Here is a 24,193-nt window from a genome sequence, read left to right on the forward strand (position 1 = left end):
AAACACATGCCAAGTGGTCTTTCATGTAGTATCAAGGTTAAAAAGTTAATTATACATAATACTAATCATTACCAATTTAGCTGTGAAGGCTTAGAGGACAGAGCTGTCCTCTCAAGAAGCTGGAGATTTACAATGGAAAAACACTAAACGCTCCAGCTAGGCAGTTGCGAGTTTGTTTCTCTTTTTGGTGTGGAAGAGGACCCATGTGTTTCAGTTTCTCTCACCAGGCCTTGAACTACAATCTTGTAAGAGGGTACGGATGGCAATATGTTTCTATTCAAATTTAAGAGATTGAGGTTAAGTAATTGGCAATTGCTATTAGGCAAGCTGCAAAATCAACATTTGATGGGAAATAGATTATAGAACTTGTTACCTAAGTTGCATAATACATTAGATTATGAATATTCAAAATATAAAAGTCACTAGTCACATACCAAAGTAGGAGCACAATTGCCGTATTTCTCCCACCAAGAGATAGGTTGAAGCTGTGTCTCTTGAAGCCTAGTTGTGGGTTGGTCAAAATGAAAAGAATGATTGTGGAATGCCAGCAAATCATCCTCTATTTCCACCAAGAGATAGGCTGAAGCTGTGTCTCTCGGAGCCTAGTTGTGGGTTGGCCAAATTGAAGAGAATGATTGTGGAATGCCAACAAATCATCCTCTACTCTCCTCATCATATCTATATCATCCCCTGTGAGGCGCCTCATGTACTTCATGAAGCCCTCCTCTAACTCTTCGCTAGTGTATTGCTCCTTGTTGTGCCAACGAGAATACAAGATACGTGTGATAGTATGGATTGGTTTATGGAACCAATTCCATTGTGCATTCCATACTGCACGAATCTCATCAACCCGTTAGAGCGAAGGATGATGGATCATAGATAAAATAAGTTAAAAAATTAGAAGTAAGAATAATGATCAATCATCAAGAAGATGTTAACACTAAATAATTACATTTGTAAAAGTTAAACAAGAACTTACTTGTCTTGGGACAAAAAGCTGTTGCGAAGCAAGGCCTCGTCAATTTTATCCATATACTCATATAGAAGTCCCAAAGTACTCCCCTCCATATTAGTGATGTGCAATAGTGTAAATAGGAGTGAGACTTTTCACCAATGCCTTTGCCTCAACCCAGGAACTCTTATTTAAAATATTGCGCCTAAAAGCAAGAGCCTTTGGAGACTCTCTCTCACTCCATGTGAGCCATTCTTGGTATGCAATGGTCCATATCAAATTTGGATGGACCCGTATCAACCTCTCCAATACAATAAATATATAAGCAAATCTAGTGGCAGATGGCTTCAATAGCTTAAGTGTGCTATTGGCTCGAAAGATGCTTGTGACGGATGGTCTCTTTTTCACAAATCTTACTAGAGTTGTTGCCGTCTTGAAAATATCATCTATCCAAGATTCTTGCCCAACATCTTCAATAAGCCATTCAAGGCAATGGGATGCACATGGAGTCTATACTATGCTAGGAAACTTCTCCTTAAGCATATGTCCCATAGACACATAATTGCATCCATTATCTGTCACCACCTGTACTATATTTTGGACTTCTATGTCCATGATGACCTGTTGTATGAACTCCCAAATGAAAGCTCGTGTGATGCTAAGACCTAAGACAGAGGTGTCGATGGTGTTAATGAACATGGTGCCTTTACATGAAGACACCAAAACATTGTAAATATTCCTTTAGTGCATATCTAACTGTACATCGCATATTATTGTGCATCCGTAAGAATTCATTGAACTTCTCATTTGTCAAGCCCTACATTTGGCCAAGAAGAAAGTGATGATGCATTGTCTTTTCGTTGAGTCCGTAATGCCTCTTGAAGGCCTCTAGTGATAGAGAAGCTTGAAAAGACATTGTGGGAACCTAAGAAGGTGCTTGAAAGGCAAGATGCCTAGTTTGTCCACTTTGCAATCTGATTATCCTTGTCTCTTCCATATTCTCAGATGGACAGCTCTCTGGCATATTTGGTGCACTTGGAATGCCTTCATTTTTGATTCAGCCTTAGGTATTCGTGGTCATGGGACCTGTGTTCGAGGATTATTGTTATGGCAGATCTCTTCCATGGTTTCAGCGAACGTGGCTCCCTGATGTGGTTGCTCCTTGGCTGGATATTGTTTGCTCTACTCCTATTGTGCCACTGGCATGATGTTTGTGTGTTAGGTTTCCATAGCCTTTTGGCTTGACTTGTGAATGGTTAGGATTTTTAATGGTTGGCTAGGCCTGATGTATATACTTTTACTCATTTAATTTAAGCTTCACAAAGAAAAAAAGGAGATGTGACCAGTGTTACAGGACAGGTCACGACTCAGTGCAGACCACGATTTCATACAACCTGCATCCTTTGTTTTATGCATTTCTCATTTCTCATTGGACCTTACATGCCTTGATCAAACAATGTGAGTGCTACATCTACTAAGGAAATTTCTTGTGGTATGATGTGCTGGTTTATAAGATGTTGATCATCCTTAACTTGCTATGGAAAGATTGCTACATGCAATTCAATGATACAATATAATTAAATAATTGACCATAATGAGCTCAAAAAATGCTATGCAGAAAGGGTGGAGCAGGCCAATTTGAGTTTATCTTGGATGCTAGTTAATTTTTGTAAATGATTAAAGAAAACACTCCAACTCCGCTCCCTTAAAACATATTTTGCAATTGTACTTGAATGACATGCAAAGTTTTTGGGACTAATCTATGACAGCATTGGTACTGAGCTCACACGTGATGATCGGCGAAAGCTTTACTCAAATTTTGGACTTCTGTAAGTGCTGTCAATAATGCTTGATAGTGGTGTGAGTGCAATTACCTGCTTTTGTTTGTATTTATCTAATATGGACAGAATAAATGAGGTGGACTGAGATATTTGCTATGCATATTCTGACAGTTATCCGTATGGACATGAAGAGCTTGCGGTCTGTGAAGATTTTGATCAGGTTTTTAATCAAGCCTTTGTTCACTTCAACTAGAGACAGCATTAAGATGTATAGACACTGCAAAGTGAGGTAGCTGGGTGTGGATAATTTGTAGGAAGTCCATATGAGCACCCAAACTAAAAAAGCTTCCGAATCAAGTTAGGCTCTGTAAGATTCTGTTACAAGAAAATTGTCAGTGGATTTCAAATACGGGGTCCCCTTGTGATGAAACAATGCATTTCAAACTTCAACACTCATTATGGATTTCAACTTCCAACAGAATCATTTGAAACTTGAAAATAGTAATAAAAGTCCAAGTTGTGAGGTAGAGTTGAAAATGACCACCTGCTGACCAAATTCTTTGGATTGAGAAGCATTATTTACTTGGAGCTGACATTGTTTTTAAGTCAAAAGCATTAGAGCTCCAGATGTTTTCTGGCTCAGAGGAAGATGGGCAATAAGATTTTACATTTTGATATGAAATGCATCCTGTGCCACATTTGCTCATCATCATCAGGTCACCAACCAGTCTGACATAATGTCCAGGTCACCCTAGTAGCACTCACCATGCCATCAGCCAGTCAAGGTTGCTGATTTATCATCACTGCCACATCATCAGTCTCACGTCCATTTTGTTCTTTCCAAACATTCAGGGTTTCCAGGTTTATGTCCTTTTCCTTAAAAAACCCCTTATATTTCCCCAATTAAAAGAGGAAACAAGTCACTTACATGCTTACTCTGTCTTTTCTCCCTCATTTTGTTCCTTTCTTGCCTATTCCTCATTTCTTGCGTAAGTTACCTGCTTATTTCAACCCCCTCAATCGCTTCCCTTTCTTGCCCATTCCTCGCCTTTTCTGCTTATCCATAGTATCCAAAATTCTAAGGAGTAGTGTGAAATCGTAGCCTTCTTGGCAGATTTGAATTTTCTCAAAGGGTAGTTGATGATCCATGTGCCAGCAATCTTGATGGATGGATATGGTGCCTTATCCTCCTTTTTGAGAAACTAACATTCAGCTATTAATGGTTTGGTGGGATCTCTTGTACAAGCTGATTGCATAACATTTACCATATCAAGCGGCACGAGGAGATAAAAATTGAGGAGCTAATTTTGGACTACTAAGTATAGCTGTAGTTCTTAAATGTGCCATCAAATTCTTTCACAAAAAATCGTACTTTTCTTGTGCCTTGCCTGTATAATTTGGCAGGTGTACATGCTTGTCCCAATCTTACACACTTGCTGTCTTTGACTTGCATTAGCTGGATTTCTGGTGTTATGTTTGATCTGACTTTAGCATATCACTATCATTTTCCCCCTTTTGTCAATGGGTGAAACTCTCCGCACAACTTGGTGATTAGCTGTATAATCATGAGAATCTCCATTGCCTCCATGAACCTGTACTTGGTAATACATACGATTCCTTTACTATCTTATGATGAGAAATCCCAGCCACAAATTTCCTTTTACAGCCCAATCATCATATTTCCAACCCTCAAGCAAGTTGATCCTTGACTACACTCATTGCCATTCCTACGAGCAGACTGCCTTGAATATACATTTTTAATGATAGGCCCTTTTGCATTCAGTTCAAAACAATCTTGAGATAGACACTCTCTCCTGACACAGGCAGAGACTTCACAACTGAAAAACTTTCGGTCTAGCAGTTGGTGTTGAAACTGACATCTCTACTTCTCTACCATTTGATTGTGCTAGACATACATGCCACCTCATATGAGCATTGTCATGCTTCCAATGAGCAACAAGGGATTCTTGTGTCTTCTCCCTCAATCAGTGCAGTATTTTTTGTGACTAGCCATGATCAAACAAAAAACCCCAAGTTTATCTTCTTCTCAAAAGATGAAGGGATTGATACTCAAATGTGATTGAAGACTCGTGGTGGTGTGACAAAGTACCTGCTACTAAACACATCTACCATTGTTTGTATGTTTGAAATCTGAAGTGACAACAGCTGAAAACTGAGTAATCATCTGCCATAACCCAAAAGAAAAGCCTTTTGAGACAATAGGCACCAGATTGGGGTGGGAACAGGCCACCCTGGCCTCCTTTGCTAAGAACCACATTGTGATCAATTTTAACTGAACACAAAAGCTTCATCTAGTAAGGTAGCTGTCCCTCCACATGCAAAAGTTGTGCGTGTGGGATTGGTAGTTACTGTATAGATATCCTCCATTTGTTTTTGGGTGTTGGTTGGTGGTGATAAAATTCTCATTCGGTGATGAGTCTGGACATGTGATGATAGCTTGAAAGTTGAGAGAGGAGATAAGAGGGTAATTAAATGTTATGCAAAGCCTAAACAAGGCAAGAATTACCTGTTAGGCTATAACTTAGATGACATATACAACAATTGTAGAGTGAAAGAAAAGCACCAAAGGAATTTGGCAAAAGTAAAAGTATGGGGTGAGAAGTACCAAAGAGGTATGGTAAAGGATACAAGCGAGGGGTGAGAAGGAAAGGAGCCTCTATTGAGCCTGAGGCAATGATCTCTTTGATCTTGCTATGCAGTTTTGATAGTTGAATGGAACCTCTATGCTCGGGTCCTCTAGCCTGATCAAGCTGCATGGCCCACTTCATTGTGACTCCCTCATAGTGGTTAGAAATGATGGAACCTGGAACTGTGCAGGGAGTTATGGTTTCGCTTTGAAATAGGCTGTTAGATGTCTCTGTACCAAGCCCTACAATGGCTGATCTGCTGCTCCTCTGTAATGAATTGTTATGTTTGTGAATCTGATGTAGGAAAAGGCCCAACAGGTCTGGCCTATGTGGTCTATCTCCCTAGAAAGGTGTCCAAGTCCTTCATGGAAGAGAGAGTGAAATCTCCCCTTGATCTCATAAACACTACATAAATGACATGTATAGGATTGCTTTAACTTAGGCTCCATACGTGTCGCACGAATTGAAGTGTTAATTAATTAATGTGGATGACATGTGTGACCAAGGGATTAAGCCATTTAAAATATAGGGCTCATCCAATTAATGTGTGTGCACATGTGCTAGAGCCAAGTGGGTGATGTTGCATGCATGCACACTTACTAGGACTAAGGTCATTATTTAATAAAATAAGGTCATGTCATGCTGGAGGTGAATCATGCAGCTCATACACTCTTCTCTCTCTCTTCTCTCCTTTTTTATCCATAGAAACCCTAATTTACAGATCACCCTAGCAAGTTGATCATCTATCATTGGTATCAAAGCAAGGACTTCAAAATTAAGGATATGATAAATTTGTTTTATATTTTACCAACCAAAAGCAAAAAGCAACCTTCCAAAAGTGCTCACACTTGCCCCAAATACACCATGACCATATCAAGAAGTCAACAATTGAAGCAGGGAAGGCAATTAACATTGTTGTTAAAAATATAGTATCTTCTTTTAAAGTGGCCTATTGCTAGTATGTAATCTCTTTTATTGTATTCTATAAGTTGCATAGTACGGGGGAGTTTCGAAAAGGGGGGAAACGGAAATGGGAAAAACTGGAGTTTCAGAGTTTCGGCCAAATTTTGGAAGCGGGGAAACGGCGTTTCGGATTGTACACTAAAAAAAATACAGTAATATGTGGGTATGTAAAATTTAAATATATCAATGCCTACAACAACATGTACTCAAATTTCATACAAAACTTTTGAGTCTTCATGTCATATGATTGAAACCATGATTCATTACACATTTCATGAGTCACGACTCACGAGTAAAGATTGAGGAGTCAAGACTGAGGACTCAATGGTTGAAACTTAAGATAGCTTAACACAATTAAGACTCAATTTTCAAAACATAAGGCAACAAAGTTAATTAGAATTTATTACTCATGAATAATCTATGATCTAAAGAGCAGTGAAGAGTGACATTAAGAACAATGGAACAAGAATCAAGATGCATAATAAGTGGGATCAAGATACAATGATAGTAACTATGTCATGTGAATAATCTGTCAAAACTCCAAAGTCGAGTGTGAACGAGACAAAGGTATATTATATGGGAGGAGATTCAATATGTTCAATGTTCATACATATCACAATTTACAATCTAGCTTCCAAGCAAATTAGCAATGCCAAGTGTCAAGGACTCAAGATTAAAAAGTTAATTATACATAATACTAATCATTACCAATTTACATTTGAAGGCTTAGGGGTCAGAGCAGTCCTCTCAAGAAGCTGAAGATTGCAATGGCGTAATAGGCCAAGGACCTTGAGAAAGCAATGGGTATCAAAGGCAAAAGTTGTGACAAGTTAGTGTTTGCTGACTGTTCAGCTTGGAAATCTACATTAACAGCTTTGTTCAAATGGTTTAGTATGTTGTCCTTCAATTTTAGCATCATTCCTTGCATTTATAGAGTCATTTACAGTAGGTATTTGTTGTTGTACAATGAGCACTCTTTGGTGTCCTATAGGTATCCCTTCTCAGAACACAACCGTTCTGACTTCCTCAGTCTTTTTAGGCTGTTTATGCATGCGATCTTCCCGGAAGATAACGTCATCGCTGTGTATAATTTTTCTTTTTTTGGGATTCCATAATCTATATTCCATTTCACCCTCATTACCATATCCTAGGAAAATGCATTTATAGGACTTTGGCTCCAATTTGCTGCATTGTTCCTTGCGCATGTGTACTATGTCTCGTAGCCAAATACTCTCAAGTGTGTATATAAAGGTGGCTTGGCTGACCACACTTCTTGAGGGACTCTCCCCCCCCAAAGACCTGTTCATTGACGGATTTATCAAGTGTGTTGTTGTCATAACAGCCTCTACCCAAAATCCATGGGGTAATGTAGCATGAGACAACATGGTTTGGACCTTCTCTTGAATAGTCCTATTCATATGCTTTGCAACATTGTTTTGGGTGGATTATGAGGGGCAATGAGCTCCCTCTTTATCCCTTTACTGTCACAAAAGGTCTTGAAGGCTTCTGACACATATTCTCCATCATTGTTAGAGCGAAAGCACTTTAATGTCTTGCTGGTCATATTTTCACCAAGTGCTAGGAAGTTTTTAAACTTATCTAATGCCTTGTCTTTACAACATATTGGATAAACCCATACTTTGTGAGTGGCATCATCAACAAATGTGATTTAATATTTCTTTCCCCCTAGAGACAACCTAGACATCTCATATACATCTGAATGTACCAACTCTAAAGGTAAAGACTTTAACGAAAGAGACTTTTTATGTGACGTTTGAGCATGCTTACCAAATATATAATAATCACAATGGTCAAAATTAGCATACCTCAAACACGGCAAATAACCCAAACGAGAAAGCACTTTCACTCTAGTTTGACTCATGTGTCCCAATTGGCCATGCTACAAAGAGACACTTGGCTGCTCGCTTATGGTGGCAACATGTTCGCGCACACTAGATACATGTAATGGATATAGAGTGTCACTCTTAGAGCCTTTAGCAACAATCCTATATTACTTACATATCTTCCTTTACCATCCCCAAAAGTGGTGTGATAGCTTTCATCATCTAGCTACCTTGTGCTTATCAAGCTCTTCTTGAGCTGGGGTACATGCTTCAGATTATGCCTCAGATTATGCAAGGTGAACACTGGACCATGTTAAAATGCCAACTGCACATTGCCAATCCTTGCAATGTCACATGCATAGTTGTACCCCAAGTGGACAATACCATATCTACCACCACTGTAGTCAGAAAGCCACTCACGGTGTGGCCTTACATGAAATGAGGCACCTGATGTTAAGAAGAGTGCTAGAGTTTGCACTGAGGACACATAGAGTGTACGACCACGACAGAAACACAAAGACACAGACACAGACACAGAGGGCAAAACTCAAACCCTAAACGCAAAACTCAAAACTCAAACTCTAAACGCAAAACTCAAAACTCAAACACAAAAACTCAAACACAAACAGAAGAAGGGAGAGAGAGAACACAACTCTGAAGTGAATGAATGCTGTAAATGAATGTAAGAGTGTACAGTGTGCTCAAGGGCAGAGCAATGTCGGAGTGTGATGTCCACTGAAGACGGATCCCAAGTCTATGACCGCCAGTCGGAGTGTAGGAGTGCTGAATAGTGAATGGCAGCAGGCTAGTCACCAAAACACAGCAGTCTGGAGGCTGGAAACTGGTAAACACAGTGATATGCTTAAATGAAACAGAAGCTGTAGATGTATCTGAATTTCGTCTGCTTCGTGAGCCCCCTCTATTGAAGTTCACATACGCAAAGCCATTCTGATCCTGTACCTCAAAAGAAGAAGCAGGCGAGGGTTTTGATTCATGCAAAACAAAAGAATTGTACAAACCTGACATTGGACCTGGCTGAGATGATGAAGATGGAGCGCCAGACACTTTGAATGCCGTATGTCCTCCATGATTGAAGAGGTGGCCAGCCTCACCAACCGGTCCGGATGTGGTAGCAAAACTAGTAGGAGGGGTGTAAACATCACCATACTTGTTGCGATAGTACTTCTCAAAGTCCTCCTCTGTCATGTTAGTGAAATCTGGTGAAGGTGGAGTATCGTCCTCACCAAGTCCATAATGCCTTCTCAAGGCCTCCAATGATGGAGAAGCCTGATAAGACATCATAGGAACTGGAGAAGAAGGTGTCTAGGACATTGTGATTCAGTTACGAGTCGTATTGTGTGCCTTGCACAAAGACTAGCTCTCAACAATATCCGCAGGATAATCTTTACAAGAGCACCAGCTTTGATACCATGTTAAGAAGACTGCTAGGGTTTGCACTGAGGACACACAGAGTGTACGACCACGACAGAAATACAAAGACATAGACACAGACACAGAGGGCAAAACTCAAACCCTAAACGCAAAACTCAAAACTCAAACCCTAAACGCAAAACTCAAAACTCAAACCCAAAAACTCAAACACAAACAGAAGAAGGGAGAGAGAGAACACAACTCTGAAGTGAATGAATGCTGTAAATGAATGTAAGAGTGTACAGTGTGCTCAAGGGCAGAGCAATGTCGGAGTGTGACGTCCACCGAAGACGGATCCCAAGTCTGTGACTACCAGCCGGAGTGTAGGAGTGCTGAATAGTGAATGGCAACAGGCTTTTCACCAAAACGCAACAGTTTGGAGGCTAGAAACTAGTAAACGCAGCAGTGTACCATCGATCGGGGGCTGGAAACTGTGCACAGTCTGCTGTAAACAGCAGGCTGAAACAGTGTTTGAGAGTGTTAAGGGCTGCAATGCTGAAAATGCAGGCTGGCTGACCCTGGAGATGATGGACAGCAGGCTGAACAGCAGTCTGGGACAGTTTGGAGCAGTCGCCAGCAGCTGAGAGCTGTCGCCTATAGCAATGGACAGGCTGAAGATGATGTGGCTGTAGTTGATGATGGCTGGACAGCAGATGGAGGCGGGCTGCAGGCTGGAAACTGGGCGCCAATAGCAGCAAAGGGTGTGTGGGCTGGTGTAATCTGCAAAACAAGGATGATTGCTGAATGGGGGCAGCTTGTCTATTTATAGATGTGGAAGGGCGCCCCAAAAATTAGGGTTTTCACTAAACTTTCTCGAACCGCTCCCTGTTTTAGGGTTTCCATTGAACTCTCTCGAACCGCTCCCCGTCTTAGGGTTTTACTCTAAAAGAGCATTTTTAGTGTGTTTTGGGGCTGTTTAAGAGGCTAATCAGCAAGTAATGCATATTTTAGCTCAACACCCGAATCAAGAATCCAAGTGTACATGTCATCATCAAAATCTGCGATCAGTGATTGTGTACTAAAAGAAGAAGCAAAGAGTATATCATTACCACTTTCACTCTCATGATTGACTACATTGACTTCGCACTGCTCTTCTTTGCATGTTGACTGTTCTTTTTCTCATCTTTGCTATCATTAGTGCTTTTGTTCTTGCCCTTTTCTTTCTTTCACTTAAAGCAATCCCGTTTGAAGTGCCCTTTCTTACCACAATGATGACACTCTGCATCTTTGCCATGAGACTTGTTACGTGCTTTGTTTTCAGACTTGACCTTTTGCTAGGATTTGCCTTTAGTATGCAATGCATTGGAAGACTTGCTTGCTGAATTATTTTTCCTATTTAGCTCTTTCATGAATAAAGAGCTCTCCACATTTGAATGTAATAGCATGACATTGGAGTTACCAATTGCTGTCCTAAAAGTGTGCCAACTTTTACGCAAAGTGCATAGCTAAAATGTTGCCTTGAACTCTTCATCAATGTTGAACCTCAAAGCAACCAGCTGGCTGAAAATAGAGTTAAAGCTCACTCAAATGTATAGACATTGTTGTACCTTCCTTCATATGAAGGTCCATCAATTTCTTCAATCTGTAAACCTTGCTGCACTGTTGTGAGCATATAACTTCTCAAGTCTTTGCCACATATCATAAGTAGAATTCAAATTCTCTATGTTAAATAGCATTGTTTGACATTGAAAGCTCTATGGTAGAGTGTGCAAGCTCATCTAACTCATCCCACTCATCTTGATCCATGATTGTTGGTTTTACCCCTTCTATCTTTATGGGCTTTACCTATTTCATTTGCACCAATACATTATAGCACTGCTTCTGCCATATAGTAAAGTTGTATGTACCCGCAAGCTTCTTGATGTGCAAAAGATTGCTGCTATCACTGTTGCCAACCATGATTTATAGCCTAAAAATGACTCAAAAGTCAACAAATACAAGCCCAACTATCACACAAATGACCAAGGTACAAAATAAGTACCAACGAGCAATGAAAAAACAAGTAATTGCAGAAATTTCAGATTTGTAAATCAATGTTCAGAGTCACAAAATGTGTGCTTCAGCACACCACAAGTAGTTGCAGTTATTCCATAGGCTAATACATCAAATTGCATGTGAAAGCCCTGAATTTTAACTGGAATTTCTACTCCAAATGCATCCATGGGCACAAATTTAACCCACATGGTCAAAAGCCCCAAAATTCCTTCGGTCAAAAAGTGCTCAAATTGCATCAAATGTAACTCTCGAGTAGATTCCACAAGCCAAAGTTGCCAAAATTTCACAAATTTTGCAAAAGCCCCAAATTTACTTGGGGTCCAATGTGCTCAATTTGCATAGAAATTGTACTGCAAGTGCATTTCAAGACAAATTTGACACAAATTTTGCAAAAGCCCCAAATTGTGCAGGGTCCAATGTGTCAAAATTTTGAGAAATTGTACTTGTCATTGTGCAATTTTCACAAATACATGAAAAACCCCAATTTTTGAGACCTGAATGTGTGCAAATTTCACAAAATTTACTTAGCCAAGTAAAATCTTTGAGCATACATAAGAAGCCCCAAATTCCAAGAGTAAATGCATGCACAATCTTTGAGATTCTTCAATCTGTGCTTAGTAGAATGTGATAACCCGTAAATTTGCCCAAAAGGATGAACCTTTGAAAAAAAAAAGTGATTTTTACTAGAAAAAAAACAGGATTTTAAACAAAAAAACGCGAACTGCCGAACTGCTGCGCATGACCTGCACTTGACTTGGAATGGCTGTGACTGACTTGCATTGACCGAAAACATGACCTGAAAAGTTGTCCCTTGATCTGCACTGACCGAAAACATGACCTGGAAGTTGTCGCTTGCTATCGCTTGATTGAAAAATGGTTGTTACCTGCTTGAAACAGGTCACGTCTGACTTGTGAACTACCTGAGATAGCTGCACCTGCCTTGTGCATGTTGCCCTTGACCTGAAATGAAGGCGACCTAATGTTTTCTTCGTGTGAGATGAGCTGACAAACTCGGACAGACTCCAAGAAGCAGGCTTATGATAATCGAAGCTTTGATACTGGTCTAAAGTGGTCGGTATTCAGCGGAGGTGCAATGGTCAGTGATGGTGATGGCAAATAGAGAGTAAAACGTGAGTAGCAGTAGTGCATTAGAGAGAGAGAGAGATGCACAATGTGTGGGTACAATAGAGTGTACCTCTTTTAGGTTTTTGAGATAGTTATATTAAAGTACAAGTGCTAAGGGTGTGTTCACACTTGTGCACATATAAAAGGCATGGTGGCCCTTTATTCCCAATAAAGTGATACCAGTCTAAGGGGTTAACGGAGATTGGGACCGCTCTAGGTTGAAAATGGCCTAGCTAATTTATTTATAAATGGGCACGTTTACTTTTGGGCAGGGTCAGAAGGGTTGAAATGAATTTTCGGAATTAAATCATTCTAAAAATCAATTTAATGGCTAGATAACGGTGAAAAATGGGTCTAGAAGGTTGCCACTTGGCCCAAATACACATGCAACAAAGAAAAACGTTTTTGGACTGGTGGAGGTTGCTTTTCATTCATTTAGGTTGGGAAAGAGAGAGAGGAAGAGTTGTTGATCAGTTGGTGACAGCAATTTGGGCCTCTCTAGGCAGTAGGCGACAGCCTTAGGGTTGTTTGAGGTAGGGCAGAAGCCAATTCTGGGGCTTCTTTACTGCGAAGAAATTCTGGAATTTCTGTCTCTACAGTTCTCACATACCTTCTCTCAGCAAATCTTAGCATTTCACAGCCATTCTAAAAAGATCTCAGCCAAATTAAGTGGATAGCAAAGAAATTGGGTTTAATAGCCACTCCGGGACCCAAGTCATTAGGCAAGGGCATCGTACACTGAAATCAGCACCCAAAATTCAAGGAATTGTCAAGGATTTCGGATGTTGGCTCATCCATTGTGAACTTGGGGTAGCATTTGGCAAGTCGGAGTCCCATCTATGCAAGCCTTGGTGAGGATTGGGGGGCAATTGGCCCAAATTGCTTGCTAATTGTTTGTACAACAAGGGGATCCTCTTCATTCTCATCCTCCTCATTAAGGAAGATAGTTGAAACAGATAGAAATGACTCTAAGCTTAAGCATTTTAAATAATTAAACATTAAATAGTTAATGATTTAAGCGTAATTAATGAAACATTTAATATATAAATATTAAATGATTAATGTTATGAGTTTTCAAGAAAAGGCTACATTAAAACATCAAGCATTTAACAATAAAACATTAATAACACTTAGAGAACATGACAATTAAAAAGCACAAAGAACATGAGATTAATAATGCTTTAAACGCTAGGTTTAAAGCATAAAGAACACGATGATTACTAATGCTATGCTGAACAAGCGTAAAGAACATGTCGATTAATAATGCTATCTTTAAAGCGTAAAGAATATACTACGTTTTTCTGAAAATGTTTTGGGCTTGTTGGGAAATGGGATGAACGGAAACGTTTCCCCAAGGTGAAACACCATGTGGCCTCCATTTCTCCAAAGGGAAAACACTTTGGACAGGGAAACACGTTTTGGTAATCAATTGTAAAGCTAAGGAAGAACATTTAGAGCATTTGCAAAAAATGTTTTAAATATCAAGAGCCCATTCCATTTTCAGCAAAGAATCCACATGTGAATTCTTTATTGAAGAGGTTAAGTATAATCAAGATGGATGCAGAAAAAGTTAGGGACATTATATGATGAACATACGAACAAGAAAGCTTTGAAAAGCTTAATGTAGCTATTATTGCATCTTCAATTCTAAATGTACTAGATCTTAAACCCTTAAAGGTTGAAACTGATGCAATTAATTTTGCAATAGATGCAATCTTGTTCTAATAGGGTTGACTGATAGCTTTTGAGAGTAATAAACTTGATCATGTGAAGCTAAAAATGCATTCGTAACAATTGGCTCTTAATAATAGGCCCAAAATTCAAATTTATCAAACTTGTATTAAAAGGAAACGTGATCCTAGAGAGTGTTTGCGCCCCATAAGCCAAACCCTAATTTGGGAGGACCCATCCATCTATAAATAGAGAGCATGTCCACCACTCAGCCTCAATCTTCTTTTTGCCATATTTCTGTAGTCCACACCCCGTTCGCGGAGGATATCATAGTTTAAACAGCTGTCCATAGCTGTCCATCATTTGGCTCTTGCTGTCCAGCTCTATCCTACTGCTGCTGGCAACCTGTTCTGTGCCTCTTCCATCGTGAGAGTGCCGTTTTTACTGCTGTTATCTTGAGTGCCTGCATTTAAAGCATATTATCACCTGCCAGCCTGCCATGAGTGTTCCAAAGTCTGCATTTACTGTGCTGTTGCTATCAAATGAGGCTGCATTTTGCAGATGGTATCTAGCAAAACCATCTGCCATGAAATCTTCTACCATCGCGGCTGCAGGTTTTTGCTCTGTTTCAGCCTCTGACACCAATTCATCCACTCTATGGACTGCGTTTGCTGTTGCCAGACATATTCTGACTGTTTGTTGTGATTCGGGATCTATCTGAGTACAACATGCTCTCTAGCACATACTCTCTACCGTGGTCCTTGAGACATGAGAGTGCGAGGTTTAATAACTTCACCTTTGCATAGTGTGTTTGTTGCATTGAGCATTGTTTATAGTCTCCATTCATTATTCATTCATTATCTTCTTCAGTATTCATTGTCTCTAAGTTACCCTAACTCTAATTGTGTTCTTTATCAATATGTGCTTTGTTGTATGATTGTGTTTATTATTTGTAGATGAGTATTCCTTTACATGGTATAAGAGCTAGGTACTTTCAGAGAAACCTAGGCTTTTGATTGGAGAGCTCGTCATCAAAAATAGGTTTATAGAGGGAAGATGACTTTGAACACTACTTCACTACTTTAGTTTTCACAACCTCCTATGTCGAGAACTAAGCAAGAGTGGGCTTCATAGCTTGCCGTGCGAGGCTTGGACACTGGAGGAGAGACATATAACTATTATCGTTTCTATAGACCCTATGAGATCTCATGAGAGAAGTATGACCTTATTCTTATGCATTGGGCTCAATAACAACTGGAAGGTAAAAATGAGTTTTTCCCATAGATTTGGTGTACTAGTCTATTGATTATGTAGAAGGGATAGAACCTCCACGTGGAATTGGGCAGCCTATTGAAGACACCAATGTGGAGTACAAGCCTATCTTCTTCTATCTTTCATCTACTCTTGTGCTAGATATGCATACATTTGCTTCTCAATCTTTTTCAAATGTTTTCTCTTTCAAGCATGAAATGGGTGATACTGAGGATAAAGGAACTCTTCAAAGTTGTCGTTGGTTCATAAGTCTTAACAAGAAGATGTATTTGTATATGAACACAAGAAGAGGTGTGTATGAGCGAAACTCAAAATTTTCCCCTTAAAGTTTTGTTTAAAGTCAAAAAGAAGTTGGTGTATCATCATTTTAACTACCATAATCTAATTTTCAATTTCCCAAAAAATGAATTTCAATTCACCTCTATTCCATCTACACTACAATTTCCCATCCCCCCTTCCTACTCTTCTTCACTGCAATCCCATCTACATTCATACCATTTTCCACATCACCATTCACCATTTCACCTATCCAACTGCACATCACATTGGGGGGGATATTCAAACATAGGCACATCCTATTCCTTTAGGTGCTTTGCCTTTGTAGATCCAAGTGGTGGACATGCAGTCCCTCTACCCAACCTTTGATGGGAACCTATACGCACCGGTATCCCATCCCGTCTTGAGCTAGAACTTCATTAAAACAGTCCTAAAACATGATTAATGATTGAATTAAACATTTTTATTAAAAATAAATGCATTCCTAGAAATTGTCTGTGCCCCATAAGCACAAACCTTGTTGGGAGGATCCAAACTCTTTATGAATAGGTATGTTACCTCTCATGTAGCCTCAATCATGTTTTTGTAGCTAATAGGTGCTAGAGCTTTGCTGTCCACGCCTCATTTGTGAAGGATATCTTAGTCAGATTTGTCCACCATTGTCATCTACCATCAGACGCTTGCTGCTTCTTCACCATCCATCCTAGAATCCAATTGTTTCGAGCCATCTCTTTGCTGCTGGTCATCAAAACGGCTGTTGCGAATTGGATCAGTCAGAGTATGACACTCTTTCCAGTTTATACTCTTGCCTTGGTCCTCAAGACATGGGATTTCAGGGGTTAGTTATTTTCACTGCATAGTGTGTTTGCTACATTGAGCATTGTATTGTATTCATTGTTCATTCATTATCTTTCATTGTATTCATTGTCTCTGAGTTACCCTAATCCTAATTGTGTTTATTTATCGGTCTATGCATTTGTTATAGAGCATTTCTTTACATGGTATTAGAGCTAGCCACTCACTAAAGAAACCTAGGCTCCTGATTGGAAAGCTTGCCTCAAAAGCAGGAACTACAGAAGGAAAGATGATATTAAACATCTTTACACTTAGTCCCCCAAGGAGCCTATGCTGAGAATTGAGTAGGAGTGGCATCCATTGCCAACTCTGCAAGGTTCCGACACAGCAAGAGATCCTTCTGGCTACGTTGAAGACACATGTCACTATTGTGAATAAAACTGTGGAGTAGTTGCTAGGGTTTGCACTAAGGAAACACAAAGTGTATGGCCATGATAGAAACACAATGACATAGATATAGACAAGCAAAAATCAAACCCTTAAAAAAAACCTCCAAACGTAAACATAGAAACAAACACAAGCAGAAGGAGAGAGAAAGAACACAACTCTACAGTGAATAAAAAATATAAATGAATGAAGAGTATATAGAGTGTCTAAGGGAAAAGTAGTAGTGTCAGAGAATGACATTTACTGGAAATAGATCACAAGTACTATAACCACCAGTCAGAGATGAGAGAGTACTCAATAATGAAGGGCAATAGATTGGTCATCAAAACACAGTACTCAGAGGTTGAAATCTAGTACACGCAATAGTATACCACTAGAGGAGGTTGAAAACTAATCACCTGAAGTAGAGAACTGTCAAGCAATAGTAGGAGAGGTGTTTCCTGATGTAGGCCACTTGTTGGATAGAAAAAATGCAGGTACTGTAGCAGTCGCTTGGTTGGAGAGATGGCAGCAGCTTGTCGCCTAGCAGCAGATGCTGAAAACATAGGTTGATTAGGTGCTATGATGACATAGCAGTTGAAGATCTCCAACATTAAGGTGATGGTTGGAAATAGGCCGTCTAGGGTTGGATAGTGATGGGCTATAGTCGGTGATGGCTCGACAGTAGACAATAGGTGGTTGACGATTGAAATTTGCATGGTAGAGTGAGAAATCAGCATAAAATGATGAAGATTGAATGAAAGCAACTTGTCTTTTTATAGATATGGATGGACAAGCTATCCATTCACTCAAGGGTGTCGATGACGAGGAAAGGGTGATAAAGTAATGGTGGTGTGGTGTATAACTGTTGGTGGAAATAACTTAGGATATGTCTAGTGGTGATCTGGACAATGAGTATGCTATATGTTGTGAAATGCTCATGTAGCAAGTGCTACTTGGACAATGTTCCTTGTGGAAAAATTGTTCACTTGCCTAAGCACCCTTTTCAAAAATGATGAAATCATGCAATGCAAAGGGAGAAGGTACAATAGGGAGGGAAAGGCCGATGTCAAAGACAAGTGTCGAGACTTATAGAATATCAAGAAGGGTAGCAACCCCCTTTGAACCTTGGATATTGATACTGAAGGAGGAGCCGGATGTTGGTCTTCGTGTGGTGCCGAGAACCATGATGTGAGGAAGTATCCCAATTGGAAGAACAAGATAGAAGTCACTGCATCAAGAGAGATATTGCATGATTTTCCTCGGGAGCGGAAGTCTCCATACAGCTAGAAGAGCAAAACTCCTAGGATGATGAAACCATGAATGGAATGATGCGCATCCTAAGTTTCCAGCTAAGGTAGGACTGGTGCAAACCTGCATGTTAGTCCTACATTGAAAACAGAACTTTGCGAAACAGATGAAGATTTGCAAGCATAGAGGTTAGTAGTGAGATGCTCCAAAAAATAAAACAAAACAAAAGTGAAAACGTAACTGAATGAACAATGCAATGATACAAATGTGTATGTGTGTGAGTAAATGCAGTGAATGACTTCAAAAGGAAAATCTAAGGACAAAGTCCTATGGGTCTGACTCAATAGCCTAAAGACCTAAGGGTGCGAAGATGAAGCTAATCTAAGGATGTGGCCACCATTGTGTACAACCACTAGTAGGGATCTGTCAATGAAACGCCTGTTGACGAGGTGGTGAGGTAGTCCTAGATGGAGGTAAATATGAAGTGGATGCATAAAGTATAGTGGGATTAGTACTTGTAGACTAATTAGCCAGTCCCTCAAGGGTAGTGAAAGAGATTGTCTGCCAAGGTTGTCCGTGTGTCACATGTCCAATAGTTGCTAGGGCCAAAGGAGCAAATGGGGCAACATTTGTAGGCCCACTAGACTAGCCAGCCGAAGTGGAGGCATTCACAGCGGTTTGCTGAGGTTTCTTCGGAGGAAGGCCTTGGGCCTTGGTATGACACTTCTCGCCCAATCTTTGGTAGTGTGTGCAAAACCTATTTTTCTTAGGGAGTTGTTGCTAGATGGGTTTTGTTTCTTTGGTTTTGAAGAAGGGGAGTCACCCTTGGTTTGGCTTGCTTTGGCATCTTGTGAGTTCTTGCCCTTGTTGGTTTTATCTTGTGAAGAAGATGCAATAGGCCCCCTCTTTGAATAAGTATGTGTGGAGAATTTCTTGTGGACTTGGTCATGTAGCCTTACGTAATGCAAGAACTAGCACTCTCGTAGAAGGTTAGCAGTCTAGGTAGTGAGATAATGTATTGGATAAAATGTAAGTACTTTTTAGGAAACTTGTTCAAGAAGAACGTGACTTATAGTGGCAAACTCCGCAAGTAACCATTGATATTCAGCCAACTTAACTTTGAGATCATCCCCTTCCTTAATTGAAAACTCTTGAAGCTCAAAATTGAGATTGATACATCGAGTGTGATCTCTTGCCGCATAGCGGTCAATGAGATGACTTGAATGCTTAGATGCAAGGGGAAAATGCTGTAATTTAGAGTGGAACTCAGGAATCAACCCTTGCTCCCAGTGGGAAATGATGTGCTCACTTGCGGAAAGGTGGAGGGAACTGTGTTAAAGGGTGGTATGCCCTGTAATGATGCCTCAAGGTGCAAAGTGGCTTGAGGATATGTGGATGGTAGTGTTAAAGAGTGGCGTTCTTGGTAACGATGCATCGTGATGTGAAGTGGTAGGAAAGTAGGAAAGGATCTACTAGGATCATAGAGATGATGGACATTCTTTTGAGTTGACCAAGTTGTTAGCCAAGTGAAATCAAGACATGATCAAGGGTGTCATGATGGACTACCCATGGACTTGCAATGGTCACGATGAACACTCAGCTGGGACTTGGGGTCTTTTTTGTTTCTTTTGTTTTTTTTTGGGATGACTATTTATTTTTTAATTTTACCAAGTTTAGTAGTTCATACAAAAGTAAAACCTAGAGTAGGGTGCTAATGTAGAAGGAGGAAGAGGCAAATGTGAGTAATTGCCACAAGAAGTGTGGGAGCTGCTTGCTTATGATGCTGGGTGAGCAATGATAGCTCATAATGCTCCTCTTGATGAGATAAAAGGGCATGATGCTACACTATGCATGGATTCTCATTTGGAGGCATGCCTACAATCGTAGCTTTTCATATTTTCCAAACACCCAACATTTACACAATATGAATGCAAGGGGTAATACAATAAGGAGCATGCTCATCCAGCAAGGTGCCAGTTGGACAAGCCCCTATAGGGAAATTATGCACTTGCACTGATGTTGGAGAAAAAGAAAACAACGTGAAACCTGGATATATGAAGTGGAGAAAGCAAAAACCCCCTCTCAAACTGTGGATGTCAATGGTTTGATGAAGGTCCTAGGGTAGCTTGAAGGAGATGAGGAAGGAAGACCTGAAAACCCTTAATTGGAAGAGCTGTAAGGAGAATCAACTACCATGGTAGTTGGGATTTGCCCGAACTCAGCCTTGGGAGAGGGATTTTATACTGGCCAAATGACATAGGTGTGCTTGAAACTCCACTTTGGGAGAGGGTGTTGAGCTACCAAAATAAAGTTACGCATTAATGTTTACTTTATATGCATGAATGCCTAATCTAGTCTCGTTAAAGCAGCCCCAAACAGCGTTAAAAAGAATTTACAAGAAAAAAGGGAAGGTTTTATTTTCTGAACAGTAGGAAAAATGCCAGAAAACCTTCTATAAAAGATTGTATCATCCCACTTCTATCCTTGATTATTCCATACTTGTCTCTTCTAGTCATCAGTGTACCAGCCAGCCATCATCCACCAACCTCTCTACCTGCAGATGCCCCTTCCAAAAGCTGCCACCCTGCTGTACTAGCCATTGACATCAGCCATGTGCTCCTACCCTGTCCAGGAGGTCATCACCCAACTGCTACCTAGCTGCTGGTGGCTTGTCTTGCTGTCATCAGCCTGCCCCTGCTCTGACTAGCATCCAAGTGGTCTGCCCAGCCTGTCTACTGTTTTCCCAGCCATTAGACATCTTCATCAGCTGCTGTCATGTTATCACGACTGCTGTGGACCACAGCAGTTTCTGCTCCAGTCTATGGTTTCCTCTGTTACATTTTTTTTGCAGAGAGTCTCCTATGGCATCGTGCTGCCTAGAGGGCTATGTTTCACTCTCTCCACTGCTGCCCACAACATCAGCATCACCTGTGGACTGATGCTGCTGCGTTCTGAGAACTGTCACAAGTTTGACACACTTTTAGAGCTGTTCATGTTGTCCTCGACGCCACTTTCAGCTCACTGCATTGCTGGTCCTTGAGTGACGGAGGTTAGAGGCCCCACACTGTATCATTACATCTTCATATTTATTCATTCTTGTTGAACATTCCATAGTCTGTGTTCCTTGTGCTGTATGCTTTGCGTTTCTTTTTGTTTTCCCTAGCATTTCTTCACATGGTATCAGAGCTGAAAGATCTTGATTGACTCCTAAGCCCTGATAAGAAAGCTTGCATTTACAAGCATGTGAGAATGCAAGAAAATATGTCTCAGCCATCATCACTGAAACAGTCCTCTTCAGAGCCTATCTTGGCTTCAATATCCCCTTCACTTGATGATCTGATTAAATGGTACAGTCAACCTTTTTCTCAAATGCAAGATCCACCTCAGATGTCAGGTATCCCTCCAAGATTCATGTATGTTCTCACCGAAGATGAATATGTGGAGTCTAGAGATTATGAGGCAAGGACTTTAGACAGTCCTACAAGGGTTGTAGCCTTATGCTTGTGATCTGCCTCATCATACTCCTGTAATGTTTCATCTAAATGAACGTATCGATAAACCAAAGGAAGGTGCACTGCAATTTGATTTGAAGCTATTGAGGATCCAGAGTCCACAACCCAAAGAGGATACACTGAGATGGGAACAATGCTGCATCTAGTCTATCCAGTCCCATAGGCCATGGATGTAAGTATTCATGATAATGTTGACCCATCCCAATATGTGAATGTATAAAGAAGTGGGTCTAGGAAAGAAAATCAGGTAGTACCACTCATTCACTTGATTACTGTGGAGATTTTTCTTTGGTGCATCTTGTCATTCAAAAATCCCATCCATGACACCCATTTCACAAGTTCTTGCCATTGCACACATTTTCACCCATCCAACAATTCATCACATTGGGGGTACTCATTCTTTAGGCATGTATTTCTTAGGTCCCTTAGATGGGTGGTGGAGGTGCAATGATAGTGGGGATTGATCCTTCACACCAAGCACCATTGGGGACCTACGTGCAAGGGTATCCATCTCATGCATGTAGCCCTGAACATCACTCAAATGGCCATCTGATTCAGACCATAGTAACATAGGTTGACCATTCTCTAGCTTCCACGTCCCAGTCCCATCCTGCTGTTGTACCATCCCAACCTTGTTCCCATTTTAGAACCTCCTCTCATGGTGACATGGGATGGCAATTCTCATCCCTATCCTCATTCCCATTCCTGTCCGTGTCCGTCTCCAAAACCCATCCCATGTTACCAGGGTTCACAGAAATGCGTATGCCTGGTGGATGCAATACCATGGTGCCTATACATTGGCCAATGGTGAACAGTAGATCAGTAGGCACCATCTACAAGAATTTGCTCAAGAATTATGATATTCACTTAAGTCATTGAAAGTACTTGGAAATGAGCAAATATCTTAATTGTTAAGCATACTACTTTCTATGGGGTACTAGAAACATTCATAAAGATCATAATTCAAGGCATAATAATGCAAGCAAATGTTGTACTGTGTTTGGATAGGTTCGAGTTGCAATGGAAAAGTATCCAGCATACCAAGAAATATTTTTTAAAATCTCATATGGAGAAAGCCAGATGCTCGATAAGGCGTTTTACGAGGAAGAAGTAAAGCGACTGTGTATGGCCTTCACACAGCAGGTGCACCTTGCATTGCCTTGGATTACTCATTATCTGATGTGTGCTCGTTTTCATTATGCATATTACTCTCTTCAGTGTCCATGGTTTGTTATCCTTTCTGAATTGGCATCTTATTTGATATGCTTTAATCATCATTACCCACATAACTTGCTTGGTGTTTTATACTGCAGTTCCATTATGCTGTGTTCTTTGCATATGTAAGATTGAGGGAGCAGGAGATTAGAAACTTGATGTGGATATCAGAATGTGTGGCTCAAAACCAAAAAGCACGTGTTCACGATGGCATCGTCCTACTATTTTGAACTAGCAGATCTTGTGAGAATGTTGAATGCAAGAGATTTGAAGAGTCTGAACTAGTGTTCCCCAAATGCCTGGACCATACATGATATATCTATGTAGGTCCCAGAAAAGACATTTTTAAATTTGTGTTATTAGAAAGAGTCCTAAATTATTCTCCACACACACTTTGTGCGCGCGCGCGCATGCACGCACGCACGCACGCCCACCCCCCCCCCCCCCCCCCCCCGCATGCACATGCGGTGCAAATGATATATTGGCAGAGTTGCATGTGTCTTTGAGGTATTCGGAGAACACTAATTATGCACATGTGCATGTGCATGCATGCACGCTCACACACATGCTCTCATTGTGTTATTATAAATGTTTGCATAATCATGAAACAAATTACAGTGAATCTTTTGGAAATATCCAAATATGATTGGTTGATCCTAATAGAATGTCCAACATAAAGAAATTTCAAAGATTGGTTAGTGATGTGCCATGTTGACGATGGGGGTCTGGAGCACTGGGTCAAAGCAGTTTGAGCTTTTACTCTTAAACAGATAGCAAAGCTCTAGCTCTCTATTTCTTTTTATTGTGAGGCCATGAGCTACATTAGACAAATAGATCCATAGGTATCTGGAGAATGAGGTTATCTATTTCTATGCTTGGTGAGCTCTCGATGTGGACATTGCAAATGACAACAATCTACTTAGATAGGGATGAGGGAACCTTTCGAGGTTTTATGGTAGCAATGAAAATCTATAGTAGAGTTTTATATGGCTTCAAGGTTTGATACACTTGACAAGTGGAAATTAGAAATCTCAAG

The 24,193-nt window shown here is 40.4% G+C and overlaps 1 protein-coding gene across 7 annotated transcripts in view; it reads left to right on the forward strand.

Moving 5' to 3' along the window:
* LOC148029386 (V-type proton ATPase subunit d2-like) overlaps positions 1 to 23,790 on the forward strand; it is a 112,384-nt gene extending 88,594 nt beyond the window's left edge. For all 7 annotated transcript variants that reach the window (XM_087688194.1, XM_087688198.1, XM_087688197.1 and 4 more), the window contains 4 exons: positions 2,722 to 2,781; positions 2,905 to 2,953; positions 22,951 to 23,085; positions 23,256 to 23,790. In XM_087688194.1, the coding sequence (XP_087544320.1) occupies positions 2,722 to 2,781; positions 2,905 to 2,953; positions 22,951 to 23,085; positions 23,256 to 23,387 (376 nt within the window). In that variant the 3' untranslated portion in view covers positions 23,388 to 23,790. The remainder of the gene's footprint in view (positions 1 to 2,721; positions 2,782 to 2,904; positions 2,954 to 22,950; positions 23,086 to 23,255) is intronic.
* Positions 23,791 to 24,193: the final 403 nt, after the last annotated feature.

The sequence above is a fragment of the Lygodium microphyllum genome, chromosome 11 (genome assembly GCF_053477565.2).
Source record: "Lygodium microphyllum isolate KBCC chromosome 11, Lygodium_microphyllum_v1.1.10, whole genome shotgun sequence".
NCBI classification, from domain to species: Eukaryota; Viridiplantae; Streptophyta; class Polypodiopsida; order Schizaeales; family Lygodiaceae; genus Lygodium; species Lygodium microphyllum.